This window comes from Meleagris gallopavo, chromosome 3 (genome assembly GCF_905368555.1).
Source record: "Meleagris gallopavo chromosome 3, MGAL_WU_HG_1.1, whole genome shotgun sequence".
In the NCBI taxonomy this organism is placed as follows: domain Eukaryota; kingdom Metazoa; phylum Chordata; class Aves; order Galliformes; family Phasianidae; genus Meleagris; species Meleagris gallopavo.
In genome coordinates this window covers 2,857,891-2,881,450 of record NC_139406.1, presented here as the reverse complement: position 1 = coordinate 2,881,450, position 23,560 = coordinate 2,857,891, and the positions used below count along the sequence as shown (strand labels likewise).

General features: G+C 37.3%; 1 protein-coding gene across 2 annotated transcripts in view; it reads right to left on the bottom strand.

Moving 5' to 3' along the window:
* Positions 1-23,560, bottom strand: part of SLC9A3 (solute carrier family 9 member A3) — a 62,903-nt gene that overhangs the window by 8,761 nt on the left and 30,582 nt on the right. For both annotated transcript variants that reach the window (XM_085220051.1, XM_085220052.1), the window contains exons 3-14: positions 22,627-22,787; positions 21,446-21,524; positions 20,559-20,736; positions 19,446-19,666; positions 17,317-17,519; positions 16,462-16,551; positions 14,619-14,689; positions 13,001-13,130; positions 3,553-3,668; positions 2,845-2,974; positions 2,193-2,369; positions 1,572-1,647 (exon numbers count right to left, since the gene is read on the bottom strand). In XM_085220051.1, coding sequence (XP_085076177.1) covers positions 1,572-1,647; positions 2,193-2,369; positions 2,845-2,974; positions 3,553-3,668; positions 13,001-13,130; positions 14,619-14,689; positions 16,462-16,551; positions 17,317-17,519; positions 19,446-19,666; positions 20,559-20,736; positions 21,446-21,524; positions 22,627-22,787 — 1,632 coding nt within the window. The remainder of the gene's footprint in view (positions 1-1,571; positions 1,648-2,192; positions 2,370-2,844; positions 2,975-3,552; positions 3,669-13,000; positions 13,131-14,618; positions 14,690-16,461; positions 16,552-17,316; positions 17,520-19,445; positions 19,667-20,558; positions 20,737-21,445; positions 21,525-22,626; positions 22,788-23,560) is intronic.

Genomic DNA, 23,560 nt, shown 5'->3' with positions numbered 1-23,560 from the left:
AACAGTAATAAAAAACATAAGCCCAGTTTGATCAGAGATTTCTATCTGTTCTGATGAAAAAGTGAAAGAGCATTATTATACTGGTACAGTTACCAAAGATAAAGGCAAACTTTAATTAATAGTTGTAGCACTGGCATGACTGTGAATGTATTTGCAAACTGCAGTTTGAGTACCAATTATTTTGAGAAACTCAACAAAGCTTTCAGCCTTTCATTGTTACCTGGTGTTATGATAGAGATTTCACATTCTGAATAGACTGTTGGCTAATAAAATTGTATATTTTTCTGAGTCTGTAGGAAACAAACTTTCGATGTGCGACCACTGCTGCTGTTATATTTTTTGTGTCTTCCTTGCTCATATGTTGAGAAACGTAATCTCTTAAAATAACTTGTTACTGCTTTTTCATTGTTAGAATCATAGAATCATACAATGACCTGGGTTGAAAAGGACCACAATGATCATCTAGTTTCAACTCCCCTGCTACGTGCAGGGTTGCCAACCACCAGATTGGCAAAGGCTGCCCAGAGTCAGTTAGACAAGAGGTTGACATTGGAACCCTAACTAATTTCAAAGCTGATGCTTCTTCCATCATCAAATCAGTTTTACATCAGCTTCTAGATCACTTGTTAAATATGTCCTCCAAAGAAGTCTTTCATTTTTGCCAATAGATGATGACTTACATGCAGAGTCCTTCAACAAGACAGCACTGAATGAACTAATCAGAAGTCTTTGGAAAACACTTTCTATGCAAAGATGTTCTAGAATGTTATGTCTATTTCAGCCAGCATGTATTGCCCCTGTCAGTCAAACAAACGTTCAGAAGATGTCTTAGGTAGCATACATAAATAAGAAACTTTGCTTGGATCTAAAGAGAAAAAAATGACTCTCTCTGCTTTACTTCAGCTTTCTTTGAGATTAAGAGTCTGAGTAAACATAAGAAGAACCACAAGTAAGGGTTAGTTCAGTGGGCTTTAAATCATATTTCAGTTTTTAAGTGGCACATTCTTATGAAGGATTAACCAGTACTCAAACTGACCTCTGTCAGTTTTCCTTTCAAATCTGCGTTCTCTCCTCAAGTTCTAACTTCAACTCAGCTTCAACTCTGATTCAGACTTTTCTAAATAAATAGGTGTTAATTCAAATAACATTTCCACTCTGACTGAACTTTGTATGGTATGGTGTCATGGATAGGCATATCTTACTGTGATGGAAAAAAAAAAAAAAAAAAAAATTAGCAAAACTTGCTCTATGCAACTTTTCTAAAAGTGAGCAGAAAGTTCAACTATGTTGCAGCCAGCTTATTGTTTTGTTTTCAGGATTTGAACAAGGTAAGTAAGGTGAATAAGAATACTAATTCAAGTTTGATTAGTCATCCAACAGCCTGGGAAAAAAAAACTTCTTAATGTTCCAGATACTGTTTTAAGTATGGACTTGATCCCTACTCTATGTTATAAGTTATAACTAGAAGTCCCTCCCTAATAGCTTCACCACTGCATATCATTAAATTTTTAAAGGGATTATTTATAGACAAGGTATCTGATGAAATGCTACTGATCTAAAAGTCTTTTTACCTTTTTCCTTCAAAGTATAATCTTGAACAGGATTTTCTGAAGGTATTTTTCCATTTGGTATGACATTGCTGTTTCGCTGAAAGAAAATAAACAAATTAAATGAACAAAAATGCTACCAACATCATAGAGCTAAGACACTAGCATTCTTTGAAATCACTGTTGAGCAGCATTATCCTGATGTCTGTTGCAATCTTTTTTTTTGAGTCTCAATATTATTGTCATTAATTTGCTTCTCTATACTGGTACAGGAAAAAAAAAAAGGAAGTTGATCTTTTCATACAATGTAAGTTCCTAGATTCATACAAATTTTGTGAAACGGTAAATGCTACATCTGTCCTGGAAAAGCTCCCCACAGTGTTCTAGCATGGCTCCAAATCTGCTATTTCTGAAGCAATCAAAAAACTCTCAACCAAAAGAGTCCCAAAGCATGGAGAAAAGCAGTATATGAGAAGATGCCCCTTGATTCATAGTTCAATCTTTTTTTGCTTAGACCCTTTAAGTTACTGAAGTTCTATAGGACAGAGATAGATGCAGGACATAGGAACCTTGAGAATCCTCCCTGCCCTTCCTTTGTTTTGTATACCAGGTGGCTACATCTGGGTCCTTGTGCAGATATTTTACCCTTTTTTGGCCCCGTTCTCTTTTGTGGATTTTATTCAGCTTCTTGGGATGATTTATTCCTAGTTTAGTACTCTTGAAAGATTCTAAGCGCTTCCTCATTGTCCTGTGGAAAATCTCCTTGTCTTGTTTCTCATCTTCATTGTGCATGATCTCATGTCGACTGTACAGATGTTTGTGCTGTTATGAGGAAGGAAAGACAATATTCATTTATTTAGAAATAGAGCTGGAAGCCACATCAGTGCATTCAGCTTGTGTCATGAAAACAAAAACAACTCCTTTTAAGAATGAACCAAAGCATACTCTAAAGGCATCCTATTTTTTTTTCTCTTTCCTCGTGTAGGAATGCATGATAGTCATTCAAAGTAAACCTCTCTCTGTAATGCCTGAACCACTTTGATCTATACAATCCATTTATTCTCAACTTACATTGGATCTAGTTCTGTATTGTGTTAGCCCCACACTCACACTAGACCCTCTCTGTTAAAAAGCTCTGTAGGTAAGTGTGTGAGTATATATATAAAGAGCCTAACTCCCTTAAGAGTGCAATTTGGAGTTAAGATCTTTCCTTTTGAGTTTTGCTTCCATATTTTTGGTTTCTAATTTCCTAATTTTTTGATTTTAAAACATACTAATGCAAGTTTTCTGCTCTCACCTCTTGCCTGGGCTTATATAGGTACTGTTGTAGGGTGTGATGTGCAACTGTGTCTTCTGTGTCCCGAATACTTTTCCTCCTCTGCTCTAAAGCTTGCATGTCAAGGCAAACCGGTCCAGCCTTTTCTCTCCTGAAGAAGAATAAAAAACAGAAACAATTTACAGATGAAGTTCATATAAGTAATAACTAAATAAATCAATGTCAAAACTGGTTGAATCAGAATATCTAATGCGAAAAATGAGAAAAGTATTGATTTGGTCTTTCAGGAGGTTGTCAACATTTATTTCCTTATTTATATGGCAGGTGGGCTGTTGTGTGAATGAGACAGGAAAAAATTAGGGAAGCAGCAATTTTTTTCCTTGACTCTCCCCTAATCTTTTCTGGAGCAGACACAGAAATGCTGTATGGTATTGTCTACAGCAATTGGTGAACAAAAGGTACAAGAAACAATTCTAATGTGGTACTCTGCTTCATCTTACCAACATTTACATCAAAATTTGTTTGCAAAATGCAACAGAATAACAATAATAATAGTATTTTATCACCTATTTTATGTGGGAGGAAGAGATTAATTGTAGTTCATAAAATTTAAATGAAGCCCCTTGTAATTCACATTTTTCAGACACTGTAACTATCTTTTTTGCATTTCATCACACACAAGAAAACAAAACAAGCAGAAGACGCAACCAATCAGTACAAGTTACTTACAGTAAATAAGATACAGAACTTTCTACAGTACTTGGACGTGGGGTACTGAAATCCACATTCACCATATTGTCTGTACTTGGAGAACGTATAAATGCTAAGGAACCTCTACGCTCTCCCTGGCCAAAGAAAGAAACAAGACACATTAAAGCTGTAAACACCTGCAGTAAAACGTGGATCAAAAAATGCAGATCATATGAAGCTGTTATAAGCAAATGGCACAAGAAATAAGAGTTGCATTTAGTAAATGATAACAAACTATTTTATTTTATTTTGTTGTTAGGGTTTCTTTAAATAAGTAACATCCCAGTTAAAAAAGCTAAGAGAAAAGGCTTTCCAATCTTGTAAATCATTTTTAGTGAGGTGAGTGATTTGTTAGGGCCAACCTGTTTGAAAAGTATGTCCTTGTGCTTTTGCTGGCTTACTCCGTCCTTCAGGAATGTTCCCGTTACTTTGTACCACCTCGCAAGCCAAGCACATAGAAATATATGCGTAAAATTTTAGGACTCCAAACATCACTGCACTAACAGCAGTGTTTTCAAAGACATTGCACTATGTCTTCTATTCCCTACCAGACTGGAAACAGCAAAAGTTACGTAGTGGTATAAGCCTACAAGACTACTTGTAGGTTATCTGGTGAAGAGATGAGATATTAATAGAATCATAAAACCATGAAATGCCATGGGCAAGACTGCCAACCATTAAATCAGGCACTAGATCAGGTTGCCCCAGGGCCCCATCCAACCTGGCTTAGGACACTTCTGCGGAGAGAGTATTCACTACTTCTATAGACAACTCGTTCCAGTGCCTTTCAACTCTCAGACTGAAAAAATTCCCCCCAGTATTCAGCTAAAATTTTTCCTCTTTCAGTTCAAAACTCTTCTCCCTTGTTGTATCATTATTAGACACTGTGAAATGTCTGTCTTCCCCCCGATAATAAACTCCTTTTAAGTACCGGAAGGCTGCAATGAGGTCTCTCTGGAGCCTTCTTCTCTCCAGGCTGAAAAAGCCCAGCTCTCTCAGCCTTTCCTCACAGGACAGATGCCAGTCCTCTGATCCTCTTCATGGCCCTCCTCTGAATCCAATCCCACAGCTCTGTATCTATATTGCAAAGGTAAGCTTTGTAATCAGTTCTGAAACTGGCATTACAGAAGTGAGTTTCTGGGAAAGCTCAGATTTCTATCTTCATAGTTTTCCCTACCGTTTGCACAGTCTTTTACTTAGGTGGAAGTTAACTGTTGCGAGACCATAGTTATGTAATCTGTTATAGCAGAAACATTAAGTCGTGCCCTAAAACAAGGATGGAGCACCTGATGGGAAGGCAGGGCCAACCCAGGGCATGCAATGAATCTTAGTGACTGGAAGGGGTGGAACCAGGATCCACCTCCTCCCAGACCTTATTTAAGGGTTGGCAGTGTAAGCAAGTGTATCTTGCCAGAGGTCTTCTGTAGGTGAGCAGCTTTTTTCCTTTGTGTCTGCAGCAGCTGCACTTGGGCTTACTATCACTTGCTGCAGCCTAGGACTCTGTTACCCTGCTGCCATTGCTGTGTTTTCCATATCATTATAGCGTTACAACTGTAAACATCTATGGTTTATATCAGAGCAGAAAATAATCATGTATTAGATCTCTATATTTTAACAATGTAGTAAAGAATACAATCTCCCTTACACAATATTGAAAGAGATTTTATCTATGTTTTTTCCATCTACATTTCATTCTCTTTACATTTTTATAGTCACAGAGAACAAGTCAAACACATATTTCCTTGTACTATGGTAGCTCACATGCATGTTACGCTAGAACAGGTGTAACCAACTGCGAGCCAAGCCTGTCCTGAGGTTAATCTCCTGCCCCATACTATCATGCTGGTGGTTCTGTCCTACTGAGTGGCCTAGCCTTGCCCTCAGTGAGCACCCATCTTTCAGCAATGGCCAAAGCAGCAGTGTACTATTTACAGTGCTTGAGCTGGAACCAGGACACTGGAGGGTGTGGAGTAATGCTAACTCAAGTTATGGCACATAATTTTATGCATTTTTTTTTGTAATTTTATGGCATATAATTTTATGCATTTGCTAAATGCAGTCCTGTGAACAATGAAAGATAAGCCTTGCTTACCTTTTTCATAAAGGAATTTGAGAACAGGTTTCAAGATTGTTGAAAAAAAATCATTAATTTTTGTTATATTTGTGACTATTTTTATTTGACGTAAATACACTATCTGCAAATTTTCAAGAGGAATGTATGTAGTTGCAAAATCAGATAGTCAACTCAAAAATCCAATCATGCCTCTTCATTAGGCTTCCATAAGACTTACATTACCAGAGAAAGATATCCCTCACTTCACAATGCCTTATTCTTGTCATTGCTCTTTGGCAGTATGTACATTTGTGAATAATTGTTTTCAAGGATTAGGTAGAGGAGTAAAATTTCATCAAAAATCTCTGACGCACACCTTAAGAACTTATTAAGAATGGCAATTGCCTACGTGAAACCAGACTGATATATTAGTTTCACAAAAACAAGCTCAAATATCCCCCTAGTCTTATGTTATTGTTGAATTTTTTGTGGTGTGTCTTATTAATCATATATACATTAAAAAGTTTTGTTATTTATATACAATAAATACATTTTATATGCAGCCCAAGACAATTTCTCTTCACTTAGTGCAGTCCAGGCAAGCCAAAGATTGGATGCCCATGAATTAAAGGCAACTGGCAGCGCCTGCCTTCACTCTCAGTGCCTGCACCCTTCTGACCTGGGTGCCCAGTGCTGTCATTTCTCTTATGCTGCTGATAGCTGTGCTCCCACATGCACTGACATTCTGCACTCTTTTATGTTTATCACTGCAGAGGAAGAATAACTGCTTGCATTATGTGCTTGCAGGACATGAAGCCTGGTGAGACCCCCATCCTAGTGATGATTTACAAGAAGGCTGCCCCACTAGCTGCTGCCCCCCACTTCCCCGTGCAGCACCTCACAACTATTTACCATCTCACAGTGGTGAATTCATGATTTAAGTCACATGTTGATGGAAGCCTCCTGCAGCCTTGCTCCTACAGTGCCTGCTGCCAGCCCTGCCTTTGGCTACTGGAAATATAAATTATCACCACCAGGAATAAAAATATTTCCATGTGCCACAGGTTTTTCACAAAGGTTTGTTCTTTACAGGCTGTGTGACATAGTTGGAGTCTATCTAGTTGTGAAACTGCAGTGTCTCAGTTTTGGGAAACTATATCTTGAAACATAAGGTAGTATTAGTTGTCCCACAAAAGTTACCACTACATCACTAGAAGCAATAAAAAAGAATAATGTATCTTCTTTATAGTTACTAATGAAAGAAGACAGATTTAAGAAATATTAACGATATAGGGTGAATTTTACTCATTAGTTTTGTGGTTTTGTTGTCCTCTTCTTTAATTAAAAAAAAAAAAAAAAAAGAAAAAAATTGTTACTTATCTACATTAACTATGTTATGTATTTTACACACAGCCCAAGGCAATTCCTCTCAGCTCAATGTGGTCCAGTTAAGTCAAAATGTTGGACACCTATGAACTAGTATCTGTTAAACCAGTTCAGTAGTAGGTGTAGTTTGACTCCAGTAGACAGAAATTAAAGGGATACTAAAAAAAAAACATCATCTCACTTGTTTTATTATGAGCATCTGACTTTCTTTTATAATGAAGTATGTTTCATAGATACCTTATATCATATCATCTGTGGGGGAATTTTAGCCAGAAGAAGACATGATCTGTTGTGTCATTCCAAAAGGTCCTTTAGCCCTTCTTAGCGTGGAAAAAAATGTGGTCATCACAGATAACTGAGCTGCTGTTTGCAGGATGAATCTGTAGAGGTCATACTAATGGTTTCATGAAATGTTTTGTGTTAAAAATAAATACATTTTTTGGAACTAGAAGTAATACTTTGTGCTAGAAGTCTTATAGCTCCTTTGAAAAAGTTGTTGATAGCCGATATCTAAATCCTTGTTGATCTTTTATACTTTTTCTTGTATATTATGCAACGGTGATACACTACCAGAACATAATGCCCCAGGGCTTTTTGTTCAGATTATCTGGAATCAGTGTTTTTAGGGAAAAAATTCATCTTATCTGAGTCAGATGCCCACTGAAACATGAAGAGACTCATGCTTTTTTTTAATGAATAAATGCAGCATAACAGCAGAGTTAGAGAAAAATAAATGTATAAAACTTAATTTATAAGCTCCTGAGTTTCTTGCAACTGAGAAGAGAATGGGTAGCTGGGGGAGACGGATCTTTACTCCTTTAGGAAGGCATGGCATCAATTTCAATGTCAGTTTGTAACTCACAGATGTCTAGTTCAAAAATATATTTCAGAAGTCAAGGAAATGTTGTAAAAGCAGCGATTGTATCATCAAAATAATTATTAATGTGGGAAAAGTGGAATGACTTCAGGATTTACAACTCTTATCCACTTCACTTAAAAGTCTTATCCACTCCTCTGATTATTATGCTTTATGAAGGCCATCAGTGATGAGGTCTCTGACAGAAGCCTGAGGATTATCAAAAATGACTTCGGGGAACTGGAGCAGTTAGTTGATGGAACTAACACACGGGTAGTATTTTCCTCAATTCGTCTAGTGGCAGGGAAGGGCACCTTATAAGCACATGGCTGAGAGACTGGTGCAAATGCAAGAATTTGGGGTATTTTGATCATGGGGCAGTTTACTCAACTGAGGCTGAGGTTCTCAATGCTTTTTTTTGGTCTGTCTTTGAAAGTCAGACCAGTTATCCTCAGGGTACTCTACCGCCTGGCCTGAAAGTCTTGGATGGGGAGAAGAATAAAGCCCCCACAATTCAGGAGGGAGCAGTCGGAGAACCTAAAATTCCACCTGGACTGCCACAAGTCCATGGGGGCCAGATGAGATCCATCCAAGAGTGCTGAGGGATCTGGTGGAGGTGGTAGCCAAGCCATTCTTCATATTTGAAAAGTCATGGCTGTCAGGGGAAGTCCACAGTGACTGGAAAAAGGGAAACATAACTCCCATTTTTAAGAAAGGGAGAAAGGATGACCAGGAAACTACAGACTGGTGAGCCACACCTCTGTGCCTGGGAAGATCATGGAGCAGATCATCCTAGAAGCTTTGTTAAGGCACATACGAAATAAAGAGGTGATTCAAGACAGCCAGCATGGCTTCACCAAGGCAGATCATGCCTGACCGATCTGGTGGCCTTCTATGGTGGAGTAACCGCATCAGTGGACAAGGGAGGGGTGACGGATGTCATCTACTTGGACTTCTGCAAAGCCTTTCATGTGGTCCCTCACCACATCCTCCTCTCTAAATTGTAGAAGCATGAATTTGAAGGATTAACTGTTTGGTGGATTAAGAACTGGTTGTCTGGTTCTGTGTCAGGGTGGAGGCCGGTCACAAGCGGTGTCCCTCAGGGGTCAGTCTTGGGACAGGTTCTCTTCAGCATCTTCATCAATGACAGACGATGGCATCAAGTGCACCCTCAGCAAGTTTGCAGATGACACCAAGCTGTGTGGTGCGGTCAATACATTGGAGGGAAGGGAAGCCATCCAGAGGGACCTGGACAGGCTGGAGAAGTGGGCCCATCAATACCTAGTGAGGTTCAACAGGGCCAAATACAAGGTGCTGCACTTGGGCTAGGGCAATCCCAGGTATTTCTACAGCCTGGGGGAAGATCTCCTTGAGAGCAGCCCCACAGAGAAGGACTTGGGGGTCCTGGTGGAGGAGAAGCTGGACATGAGCCAGCAGTGTGCGCTTGCAGCCCGGAAGGCCAACTGTGTTGGGCTTTAATGCAGAGGGCTGCATTAAAAAAGGGGTGGCCAGCAGGGAGAGGGAGGTGATTGTCCCCCTCTACTTGGCTCTTGTGAGGCTCCATCTGCAGTGCTGCATCCAGGCCTGGGGCCCCCAGCACAGGAAGGACGTGGAGCTCTTGGAGCGGGTCCAGAGGAGAGCTGGAGCAGCTCTCCTATGAGAAAAGGTTGAGGGAACTGGGCTTGTTTAGCTTGGAGAAGAGAAGGCTGCCGGGGAGACCTCATCGTGGCCTTCCAGTACTTGGAGGGAGCGTATAAACAGGAGGGGAACAGCTGTTTATATGGGTGGATAGTGATAGGACAAGGGGGAACGGTCTCAGGGGAGGTTTAGGTTAGATATTAGGAGGAAGTTTCTCACCCAGAGGGTGGTGAGGCACTGGAACAGGCTGCCCAAGGAGGTTGTGGATGCCCCATCCCTGGAGACATTCAAGGCCAGGCTGGATGTGGCTCTGAGCAGCCTGGTCTGGTGATTGGCGACTCTGCATGTAGCAGGGGGCTGAAACTAGGTGATCTTTGAGGCTCTTTTCAACCCAGGCCATTCTATGATTTTTCATCATCTATCAGTGTTCCTGATCAACTGGAGAGGTCGCAAAAGACTGGAGCTTGCCAATGTGACTCTCATCTACAAGAAGGGTTGTAAGGAGGATCTGGGGAGCTACAGACCTGTCAGCCTGACCTTGGTGCCAGGGAAGGTTATGGTGCAGATTGTCTTGAGGGAGATCAGACAGCACATGTGGTACAACCAGGAGCTCAGGCCTAGCTAGCATGGGTTCATGAAAGACATGTCCTGCTTTACCAACATGATCTCCTTCTATGATCGAGTGATCTGCCTGGTGGATGAGGGAAAGGCTGTTGCTGTGGTCTATGTTGACTTCAGCAAAGCCTTAGGGACTGTCTCCCACAGTATTCTCCTGCAGAAGCTGTGAGCCCATGGCCTGGACAGGTATACTCTTTGCTGGGTAAAGAACGAGTTGGAGGGCTGGGCCCAGAGAGTGGTGGTGAATGGACTTAAATCCAGCTGGTGTCCAGTCACGAGTGGTGTTCCCCAGGGGTTGTTATTGGCCTGTCCTCTTCAATACCTTTACTGATGACCTGGGTGAGGGCATTGAGTGCACCCTCATTAAGTTTGCAGATGACACCAAGTTGGCCAGAAGTGTTGATCTCCTGGGAGTAGCAAGGCTATACAGAGGGATCTGGACAGGCTAGATAGCTGTGCTGAAGCCAATGGGATGAAGTTCAACAAGACCAAGCAGTGGGCCCTACTCTTTGGCCACAGCAACCCCAGGCAACACTACACGCTTGGGGCAGTGTCTGGAAGACTGTGTAGAGGAAATAGACCTGGGGATATCAGTTGATGCTTGGCTGAACATGAGCCAGCTATGTGCCTAGGTGGCCAAGAAGGCCAATGGCATCCTGGTTTGTATCAGAAACAGTATTGCTAGCGGGAGCAGGGGAATCATTGTACCTCCGTACTCAGCACTGATGAAGTTGCACCTCGAGTACTGTGTCCAGTTTTGGGACCCTCACTGCAAGAAAAACATCAAGGCCCTGGATCATATCCGGAGAAGGCAACAAAGCTGGTGAGGGGTCTGGAGCACAGGCCTTATGAGCAGCAACTGAAGGAGCTGGGATTGTTCAGCCTGGAGAAGGGGAGGCTCAGGGGAGACCTGATTGCTCTCTATAACTACCTGAAAGGAGGTTGCAGTGACCTGGTGTTCAGCCTCTTCTCCTGTGTAACTGGTGATAGGACTAGAGGGAATGGCTTCAAGCTGCACCAGGGGAGATTCAGGCTGGATGTTAAGAACTACTACTTCTCTGATAGAGTGATCAGTCACTGGAATGGGCTGCCTAGGGAGGTGGTGGAGTCACTGACCCTGGAGGTGTTCAAGGATCATTTGGAATATTTGTGTTGACAGACATGGTTTAGTGAGAACTATTGGTGATGGGTGAACCGTTGGACTGGATGATCTTGTAGATCTTTTCCAACCTTGGTGATTCTATGAAACTTTTTGTAGAACCTGGAAAACTTTAAATTTCTTTGTTCTTAGCAGATGAGCAAACATTTGTCAGTAGTTTGCCTTCAAGACACAATCTACACAAATATTATTTGAACTCATTAAAAGACAGCCTCCTTGTATTATACTATGTATTAATGTACAATGAAAAAGGCCATTCTTCCAAACAGTGAATAATCTAACTTAATTTTACACTTGTGTATGCTGTTTATGACGTTACTGGGTAAAGATTCTGCTGATAAATCTGCATAGCTTAGCAATCAGTACAGCCATTCACATCTGTTAAAGAAAAAAATGTAATGAATCTACAAAACAGATTCAGCAGTGAATCTGAGCATATGTCTCATGCTTACCATCCTCATCATCTAATTTTCTTCCTTAGAGGTGTGACCCAGGAAACACTTTGGGAAAGAAAATTTGTTCTCAAGCAGTCTGAAAACTTTATGGATAATTTAAAAAACATAAATCTGAGAAAGTTGTTTATTTTGTGAAGCAATCCCCAGTTTTCACACTAAAATAATTTCTGATTTTGATCTTATTTTGCAAATTTGATATTTGAAATTCCGTGTTTCACTGTAAGAAGTCTGGGCTACCAGGTAGTACGTTCACCAAAAATGACGTTATTATCAGTAGTGGGAGTAAAAGAATTTATTTTAATTATTGAAACTAACTAGTCTATTTCTCAGCTGTAAAATAAAAATAAAAAAATAATAAAAAAAAGAAAACAAAAAGAAAACAAAAGAAAAAAAGTGCATTTAGAGATTAAGGCCTTAGATTGATTATCACTTCAAAGATCACTTTAAAACATTCCTGTTTAAAATTATCCTTTGCACCATGTGAATGCTGCATACCTGTGTTGATCTTAACTAAGCCAGCCAACATAGTGATGAAGAAGATAAGGAATTCATACACAATCTGTTAACATTGTTTTGGTTTGGGAATGATACTAAAGCAGAAGGGCAGTAACCTTCTTCCATTTAGTAACTTCTGTACTTTACCCTGAAAGTCATAAGTTTCTGTCGTTGCATTTACTGTCGTTCTAATCCTAATTTTTGAAATGTAGGTATTATTCTGCCATTGAAATAAACTGCTCTCTTTCTGATCTCTCTCTCTTTTTTTTTCTTTTTTTCTTTTTTTAATAATAATAATGTGATCTTGCATAATAAGATAAACTAAAGTCAAATGTTGACACCATGTAGAAATGAGATTCTTCAAATCAGATTTGTTATCACATATAGTCGGTATTCTATAGGGAAAAGACAATATTTTACCTGATCCATTTCTGATTGCAATTTTCTTGATGCAATGAATACTGATAAAAAATTCTTCAGAAAAATTCAACAGAAAAATACACCAACATATGTATAACATACTCATATTGGGGTTCAGACATAATACTGAGAACTATGGTTACCCAAGTGGGTGGTAACAAGACGCATAACTCTTAAATTCCACTTAGATAAAACAAATGAAAAGTTTTGTGGTTTTTGCTTTTTTTTTTGGACATCTCCTGCAAAATATCATCTTTAGATTACACTGTAAATTAAAAAAAAAAAAGAAAAAGAAAAAAAAAAAGAAAAACTAGAAAGGAAAAAAAGTAAAAAGTATTTATAAGTACCTCAGCCACATAGCTAATTGCATCCTTCAAGTTGAGTTCATGGAAAACATTAAGGATTTGGTCTCTTGATTTTTGAGCAGATCTTCTCATCAGGAGTTTACTGAGGAATTTCCTATCAAAATTGGACCACCTGATAATTTAAACAAACCATGTTAAGGGCAGCAAGCAATTTTAGTGTCTGAGCATTTGTAATTTATCAGAAAAGACTATCGTGCGAGCTAACAGCATTTAGTTAATGTCAAGCATAAAAATGTGAGGGTTTGTATTTTGAAGCTTTTCAAATAAAGAAAGGAAAATCTTGGTACAGCTAGGTATGCAGCTGTCACTAAGCATTTAATAGGTTCACTTAACAAATACTACTGCAGCAGCACACGTGCTATGATTAATGTATCCCATTTCATAGTCACTAGAACATTTTATACTCTGGTAAATCATGCTACCTTCTTTTCCACTCATGATTACTATTATACTTAAAATCTTCATTGTAAAAGTTCAAGTTTCTTTCCTTTATTGGAAGGAAAGTACTTATTGTGGTAACCCAGGCTAGAAAGCCAGTTTCCTACCATTCTACTCCAAAAGCACTGAGAGAGGGCCTCATTTCATGCTATTTGGGTACTCCAGGAGATAGAAGTGATACATGTTTGCTGTGATTTCCACTTCCAAGATCGTCTGATAGTAAGATATCTGTCATTTCGTGCTTATGCTCCAGAATTGATCATTATTCCTCTTCTCTAGTCAGAACATCTGAAAATCCAGTTTCCAGGCTGTTGCACCTGAGCATATTACTGAAAATACTGGGATACTGCCCTTTGAAGAAGTAATATTTCCATGTATATATAGCCTAGAAGAAGCAGACTTAATGTGCTCTCATTCAAAATACATTTCCGCACACTCTACTGAGAACCTATGTTAAGCTACTAAGAGAAGGCGCTTGTTACTCAAGCATATTACCTTCTGCCATACGAGAAGACAAACTGTAATCTGCCACTTTAAAAATGTTTAGTTCCACCTTTAAGTCAATATTTCAAAAAAAATGAAACAATTACAACTGTCTCTATGACTGGGTACAGTAAGGTGAGCGATTTTGCTTGTGCTTACAAGTAGCTAGATACAATCTAGCTCCAGCCTAGAAGTTGTTCACCTGCATGGGTATAAAGCTAAACCTACACTATTTTCAGCTTCTCAGCAAGACTTAGAGGAAAGTTCTGCAGATGATTAATGCAACTGAATGACTTTTGGACTGGAATTGACATGTTGAGTCAGAACATCAGCAAGTCACAACTGTGAGTGTCTGCACCTATGTTATGACCTAAATCCAGAGAGATAGTAACAGTCTAACCCTAAATAACACTGTTAAAGAAGTCCAGATTTAACATCATTTTTTGACATTTGTTAATCTATCTTATGGAAGCTTGCCCCTCTTAATGGTAGTTCTTCACATTCTTTTATGAGAATAGTGTCTGTATCATTCAGGTGAATAATTTTTCTTCTCTCAAGAGGAGCAAATAGTTGCAGTTGACATACTTGCTGTCCCTAAATTCACAGGCTTAAAAAGTCATAATTTACATATAAGATTTCCTAGCAGTATTTCAAACACTACAAGTAAGTTAATGCTTACTTGTCTCTCAGATAGTTATGTCCTATTTGTCCAGAGATATCTTCTATAGCAGAAAGAATGTGATCAAAGGCCTAGGAAAGTAGAAGTGGAATTAGTATCACACATACATTAAAGGCATCATTAGAAAATATCTATATTTATGTCAGGTTAGACCAAGTAACTCTGTAGAAAATTTTTATTGCTGCCAAGCAGATTTTTTTTTCTTTACAGAAACGCTTACTACCATATGCCTTTCCTCGAAGGTCTGAGCCTTCTAACCATTCCTTTGCAAATTCACTGACTATTCATAATTTACGAATTAACTCAGCAAGAATGTACTTAAGCCTTCATTTTATTGACATTCAGTTTTAAGACTCATTATCGACTCATTTTACATCTCTGTTTCTACCCTATAAAGTAATGAGCCATTATTAGCATTGACGATTCAAGTTAGTTGAAAGTATTTCCTAATACTTTTTTCTTTTAGATTTTTCAGTATCTTCCCCCAGGGCAGAAGTAGAAGTCATTCCTTTAGTATCCAGAGCAAAATGTCATAGTTGATTTATTATCACATGGTTGATAACAATCCTGAGGACTGCACCTTTTGAGTCAAGACAAGGCAGCTGCAGCAGAATTTGATTTTTGCTTTATATACTTGTTAACATTTTACTCTCTATTGAACTGATTACTACAGAATCTATAGCATATATAAATAACATGTGATATGAATTATTTCTGCACTTATTACTAGTTACTGTTTCAGGAGACATCTGGCATAGAAATGGAGAAAATTACATTATAAATAAGGTGCCTCTCTCCTGCTCTCTGGGAATGGATAGTGCTCTCTTTAAAGGCTGCAGTTTATATTCCTCCAAGATGATATGTGCTAGAATATAGTGGTGAGTCAGTTAACACAATAAAGTGTGAGGATTAACATTACTGTTCAGATTTTTTCTGCTCAGTGACACACAAAGGTACATCCCATGTCAGATAGAATATATTTCTGGAAAGAAACTACTGATTTTCAAATAGTAAAACATCAGAATCTTATTTCTGGGTAAATACTGTCTATAAATGAAGCAACTTTTCTGCTGGATGCTAAAAACATAACATATTTATTCAATAGTCTTTAAAAGGATTCCTCAGAAATAAACTCTGTTCATTACCAAGTTGTTGCTCCACTTCAGGTAACCTCCAGCTTGAAAGCAGACAGATTAGAAGGTTCCACAAGTACATATTAAAATGTTTGATGAAGACATAGTTGTGTAAATCTGCAGTTACAAATTAAACAAGATGTCTGATAGTCTTACAGCCTGTTGTGTGAAGTGAATTGTAAAAGATCCAAGGAGTCATGTTTCAAAATCTCTTCAAAGATTAAATAAATGTGGGTACATAAACCATTCAAAATGGGACTAAAAATGTCACCATTAATCTGGGATTGTATGTCATATGCACACTGCAAAGCCTGCTTTCATTTCATGTCCATAAACATACAATAATTAAGAAAGAAAAATAAACTTTCTTTCACATGCTTTGCCCTATCTACCTTCAATCAAATATCTTCGTCTTTTAGATGAAGAGAAAGAATATTATTCTAGCTGTTTCCCCAGTTCTGTCAGCACCAGTGAATTTTCAAGCAAATGAACAGAAACAACTTCCGTTGAGTATCCTTTCATTGGACTCAATCCAGTAACAAATTACTGCTAATGCAGTAATTCTTGATAAATTTGAAGGCTTTTGCTGTGTAAATATGAATTTGATTGCCTCCTCTCTTCCAGAAATAATTTTTCTTTAACCATTTTCTCTCTTAAGGCATTCTGTAAAAATTCAAATGATGCCACAATATTGTTTAAAAGTGTCTTACTCTTCCATGAAGCTTTTCATTGAGTTTTGGCTCTCTGTGTTCACTTTTCTTCACTTTCAGCCACTGTACCAAAGGCTTGATTGTCAATCCCTAGGCAATGAAACATGACAATATTAGACCTTCCTCCAGCTGAAGAGTGCTAAATAGAGCGGTTTTATACATTTATGTTGTTTATCACACTATCCTACTCGATCCCTCTCCCCATTAGAGGTAAAATAATGCAGTATCCACTGCTACTGTTACAAAGGCTTGAAAAGGCATCAAACAGCAGAAAAAAACATATCTTCTATATAGCACTGTGAGCCTGAGAATATTTCCTATAGTAGTGCATGTTTGTTTTCCACACATATACGTGATTTGTTACAAAAATTAAATTCTTGATACATTTTTGAAGTCTTTCAAGTTGGTATGTACTGACACATCTGCATTTATGTTCTTTTTTTTTTTTTCATCCACAAATTGCTGCTTTATTGTGTAAATACTTCCTTGTCCCACTGCTTATTGCCATACTTTAAAAGAACAGCTTAGGCTCACTCAGGTAGATCAGCTTAATTTGCCAATAAATAGAACTGTTCCCTATAGTTATTCCTATGAGGTGAAGGATGTTCAGTCAGATATTAACTTCAGTACTATTAATACCAAGCAGCTAAGACTGAACATTTTTTAGCACAGAGGAAATTGTGTTTTGTCCCTTGTGGTACTGTATGAAAACATAAAATAGGATCTTTGTTACTAAAATTACAAAGTCAATTATGCTTTCAGTTCAGTGAAACAATACGCAACCTTCAGCTGAGAAGGCCTAATACTAAGAGACTCCTTTTCCTTGCAAGAAACATGCTTAGGAAGAAAAATTACCTGGAAAATAACAGTAAAAAACACAACAATGATAGTTGTGCTGACAAACAGGTTCTTCTCTTTCACTTTTTTTATATCCAGAAGTGCAACCAGAGCAAAAGCAACTGCTCCACGTAGTCCACCATATGACATCACTACCTGGTCTATTATCTCCAATTGGACCATTCTGTAGTGGTTAAGAATCCAAGTCTGTAAAACTACACCTATAAAAAGCAAATATTGACATGACTAGAAATGCTCTTATTAAATGTCAGTATCTCAACAGTGTGTTACAGAAACAGTACAAATTTCATAACAAAATCTTTAGACCTTCTACTTCACCCACTCTACTTCTAAACTGCCAGGTAGGCTGGGGCCACTTCGTGTCTTCCCCATCACATTTAGCCAGAGGAGTTAGAAGAAGCTTATTCTACAATCTGGCAACCCTTCTGAGAATGCTGTCCTTTGATATGAGACAAAAATTTTTCTTCCTCTAACACTGGTGCTGAAGGTGAAATTCTGCTATGTGCTCTTCTTTGAAATTATTGTCTGGGAGATACTAGAACATCTGCACTGTAGTAAATTATATACATAGGATATTTTAACAGCAAGAAATACCAAAACATAAAATTGTTGCAACCCCATTGATTTAGAAAGCATGGTAAGTGTGGTATATTTTACAAATCATACTAAAAATGTCATCACTGTCAGTACCTTATGCAGAATTGTATTGTTATTATGCTAACATCAGCTTCAGGTCTACAGATGAGATACCGCCTTCTAGAAATGCTTGACCTAGAGTTCTAGAAATCATAATATCACCATGCAGAAGGAAAGATGCTTCAGCACTCCTGTGAGTGGCACACATCCCACCACAGCAGGCCAAGACCATTACATTTGCCAGAGCAAAAGAAATACTTCCCTTTTCAGAGAACTTGGAGGTTATACTAAGGAAAGAAAAATATATATCACTCTAAGAAAGGAGTCTGATGAAGGGGACCTTGAAAATTAATTCACGTCACCAATATAATTCTCTGAGGATATGAAAGCTGTAATCACGTACAAAGACAAAAGCCCAATATCATCAGACTTTTAGTAATTTATCAAGGTCTAAGTTTACTTCCTTGGATACATATTATCATTGCTGAATATTTACTGTTTAGTGCTCACTCATATTACAGGATGGTTAACAATTAATTCTAGGAATACAGCAAATGATAAAGTTTAGAAAATGAAAACCTGTTTAAGCACATTACACACCCTAATTAGCGAGTAGAAGCAAAATTAAAAATGGTTACAGACTATTTAGAAATGAGGACATGATACTAGATCTTTTATTCAGCTCATTCAGTCTGAATGTGATCGCAGAGTTTAGGAAACTTGCCAGCTAGATAGGTGGCTCAGCTGGTACATAATTTAAATCAAATATTCAAATAAACAAGAAAATTCCAAGATGTGAGCACATGCATGAAATGAAAATGCATGTTACTCGTTTTGTTTCAGGCCTTTTGCTATTTCACAAAACAGTCATTGAATTGTAGAAGTACACATTTAGGCAAAATGTTACCAGCATTTTGAATGTTTGCAAACTTATGTAAGTCCAGTACATCGACAGTATGTAATCTTTACCTGCTACACACTTATTTACTCAGTTTTTCACCAGCCCAGAGAATTATTTCTCAAGCCAGAGAAAATGCAGTGTAATTCTGTATGGTCTTACGTCACTGTGCATCTCAAATCTGAAGTCAACCATAAAATTAGCTTAAGACAATCTCTTTATTACCAAATTGAAAGAGCTGAAGAAAAGAGATGGCTGACAGGACTCACAAGTTTATTTTTCTGGGCTGTAATATAAAAAACAAAGTTAATTTCATTGGAAGATTTTGCAAATAGTGTGTTCATCACAGAAGCTAGCCACTAGATGAACTAGGTGAATGACTTAATTATTGGGCTAGCAATTACCTCACAAAAGTAAAGTCCTACTATATTTTCCACTTGTGATAAATCTTACTGTAAAAAACTTCCTTACTAACTGACAACAATCATAAATTCAACCAAAATGAATGAACTGGTTTGATTTGGCTTGGTTTTGTTTGGTTTGGGCAAAAGAATATATACCAACAACGAAAAGAAGGAGATTATCTCCTTACCAACGACTCTATATACTGAGATGAATACCAGAGTCAAGAGTATAAAAGCTGTATTCCAAGTCCAAATTTCTGGATTGACAGCTGAAATTCCTAGGAACATGAAGATGATAGTTTCTGCTCCACTGGCCAACATTTTCATGGTATATCTTACAGTTGTAGAAGATTGTTCAGATATATTAGCCTTGACATATTTTTGACAGCAAATGCCACAGAAAGTTATCCTAGGAAAAAAAAAAAATTCAATTGTTCAGAAAATATTTGATGTAACATTTAATATTAGTCTGTGACATAGTGACAATCTCACCATTAATTCCTAAAACAAACATACAAAAAATGCACTCAGAGGCCATTGTGCTTTTTCATCTGCTTAAAAAGCATTTCTCAAACATTTCTCCTGAGGTGATTCCCAAAATATCTGATGATAGCATTTCACTGGATCATAAAAGACCTTTTCAGCTTACTATACTGATTTATACGAAAAAAATTAATTCTTTGCATTAGATTGAAGCTTAAACTAATTATCTATTTTCAGTAACATTTTTGGGTACTAAATATACTAACTGTACTATCTACAAGCATGTCAAGCAAAACTGAAAAGAAAGATATGGCAGAAATCAATGGATATCAAAGGAAGGAAAACCACAAAAGGTAAAAAAGACTACAAAAGATGACTCATGATAAAATAGACCAAATCTGGGGAAACCTAAGGAGGTCAATCTGGAGAGTGAAAGCAGCACATAATGCGTGTCACAGAATGCCTTAGAAAATTATTGTTTCAGTTAGAAATGGTAGAGTGTCAATAAAAATGGACAACTGTTAATTATTGAAGAGGAGTATATGAACTGCAAAGAGGAAAGAACCAAATCTGTATTTTGCAAAGAATGCCTTTGTGTTGCACAAAAAATACTAGAAAACTAGCATTGCTTCTTGAGGATAAATAATCGTGGCATTTGCAAACTGTAATCATCTATGATGAAAAGATAGAAATATTCAAAATAAACTTTAGAACTGTTGTATTCTGTAGCTGCCTTATGTAATTTAGGTCTTTCAGTGTTTACAGAAACTATATTGTCTTCTCAACCCCGTTCACAGACAACAATAAAAAGGACTTACGCAAGAATAGCAGAAAGAGAAAGCATCTCTGCTGTGAGGTAGGATAGATATGAAATAATAAAAACAAATCCAGGCTCGATGATTCTAACATGCTTGGTGAAACGGCTGACCAACGAGAGCAGAAATGCAAAGAAAATGCCAACAAGTGTCCCACCCAGGCTTACCACGAAGAATGACACTGAAATACAAGAAAAAAACACAGCTTAAAGAAACTAGAACTAATTCTTCTTTTACTGTATGGCCAGTGAATCAAAGAAAACTTTGGAGGACATTTCAAAAATTGTTTCAGAAATACCAATACAACAAGAAGAATTCTTACAAGTACTTGGTATAGGAACAACATCCTACAGGAAAACAAAACAAAATGTACAAACAAAAACCAACAAGCTTACTTTCTATTGAGCATTCTCATTTTAGGCTCATTCAAAACCCACTACCTTAGTTTGAACAATTATTTTTCCTCTACTGTTATGGAATATGTCAAAGTCACTGTTAATGCATTGATTCATAGGATAATTTAGTATCTTATCAAGCTTGGAATGGGAAAGAGTGACTAAGTTTTCTGGCAAATATTGCTGCTTGACACTGATTTCCATCTACAAAAATCAAGTTTGGTGATTTTTTAGCAACTGAAATCCACATCTACTGATTTTCAAACAAAGTTGAACAGATGAGTCTGAGAAATTTCCCACATGTTCATGAATTTTCACTTATTTTTTTAAAGAATTCTTGAAGGTTTATTTTCTCCTTATATTCTGTAGCAATGTAGGAACATGATCAGGGAAAAGGTTGAAAAAGAACAGTTTCTGACAGCACAGTAATAAAATTTTATTTAAAAGTTGGCATATGTACACCAGTGGTATGTTACAGTATTCAATTCTACCCACCTATGCCTTTGACACATTCAGTACCAGTCACATTCTCTGGTCCTATTGCAACAAAAGATTCAAACACATTGTACAACACCTGAAAAGAAAAGTAAACTGGCTTAGTACTTGCTCCTGAGTTAAACCTACTGAAATAATCTCATGATGGGCCCCAACATTACGAATTCTGAATCTTTTTATGACCAAGGGAAATTTTGTATGGAGGGAAAAGATTTTGCAGAATTTTAATTTTGCAAAAAAGATACAATGGGATGGGAAGAACCAAAGAAATCAGTTTAAAATGCTTTTCCATTCCTTATATAAATATGATTCTTTATGAACAATTAGACGTATGTGAGTTTTATAAGACACTTCTCACTCTAAAATCCAAGCTTTTGGCAGAAGGTTTTTTTTACTGCTTGCATTAGATAAATAAGATAGTATGAATATAACAAGATATTATTAATAAGACATTAATAAGATACTGGATTGAAACATGTTTAATATATGTAAACATAAAAGAGAATTAACAGTAATTTTTGTAGTAAAGCTTTTCAAAAATTGATAATACTGAAAGTAAAGAGATCATGTATTACCCAACTTAGCAGCTTATGTATTTGTATGAGTATTATTCTCATATAATGATAGGTACTTGTCTAACCTGTTTTTAAAGACCTTTAATGACGGAGGAGTACTTTACTGTGGCTTTCTCAGCTTTTGAGTTTCAGCTAAACTCATTAATTCTTACCATATTTACCATTTCTTACCCCTATTTTCTTCTGTGGCAACAGTCTTTTACATATTTACATATAAAGAATGCCATATCTTTTACTTTCTTCTGCCCTCCATTGTTTTCTTATTCAAGGTAGACAACCTTACTTGTTTTAAACTTTTTCATAAGCTATGCTTTTTCTTGGTTATGCTTACTGTTCTCTCCTGAATTCTTTTCAACAAGTAATCAAGTCTTCTTGTGGAGTATTTTTATTCATTGCACAGTAACAAAAAACTTGTTTCCATGTGAAAACCAGTGATGTTGATATAGGAGTTTATCAGAAGTTTAATATTTGATTCTAGAAATATCTCCAAAATAAAGTATTTCATTTATGAGAGTGCACTTCAGAAAACAAAAGAAAACAAACAACAAACAAACAAACAAAGCCACTTGAGAGTTAGAGTGATCTTGGGATATATAATTTACTTACCACAGTTACAGCATCATTCAGAAGTGATTCTCCAAAAACAATGATGAATAGAACTTCATTGACATGGACCTCTTCAAATACTGCCAGCACAGCAACAGGATCTACAGCAGCAATCAAGCTGCCAAACAGGAGGAAGTCCAGCAGTCCACTGTCCAGGTGGCCTTCAAAAACAAAGTACACAAACTATAAGCAGATTCATCTTTGCATTATCTGTAGTAATGTCAGACTGTTATATCACATATAAACCAAAATCCTTGAAAATAGAGATTCTAAGAATTAACTGGAAAGTATGGCATATAAACTATTTAAATGTTCCTTACGATGTCACCTTGTGTCCTATGAGATTTATTACATCCAAAATCGTACCATCTAACTCAGACTCTGGAAGAAGTACAACCTTATTTTTATGGCAAGGCATCTGAGATTAAGTTTTTCCAGATATAAACTGCCTTTGTAGTTATGTGTTGTATCATTTATTTTAAGTAAAACGTCTCATTATAGTTGAGAACAGCCAAGATGGCTGAAGTAATATACCAGCACCCTTAACGTAAATATTCTAAAATACTTCATGCCACTTCAAGCTAAATTTGCCTCTTGCTCACTGACTACAGTGGGGACTCAGCCACACTCTGTGCAGTTGTACAGCATTTCTGGCCTCCTTGTACCAGTAATGTGTATTGACAGATGTAGTTAAGCCAGTTGTTCCCAAATTATGTTCCATGAGGCCATTATTACATTGCAGCTGGGCTCTAGAAATAGATGAAGGACTAAAAGTTACAATTTCAATGTGTTCGTGTTGTAGCTCATGAGAATTTTGAATAATGGTGTTTGGTTGTTGTTGTTGTTCATTGTTTTTTGTTGTTACTGTTGATTTTTTTAATTATTTATTTATTTATTTATTTATTGTCAATAGCTTCAAAGGTTTTGGAGCTAC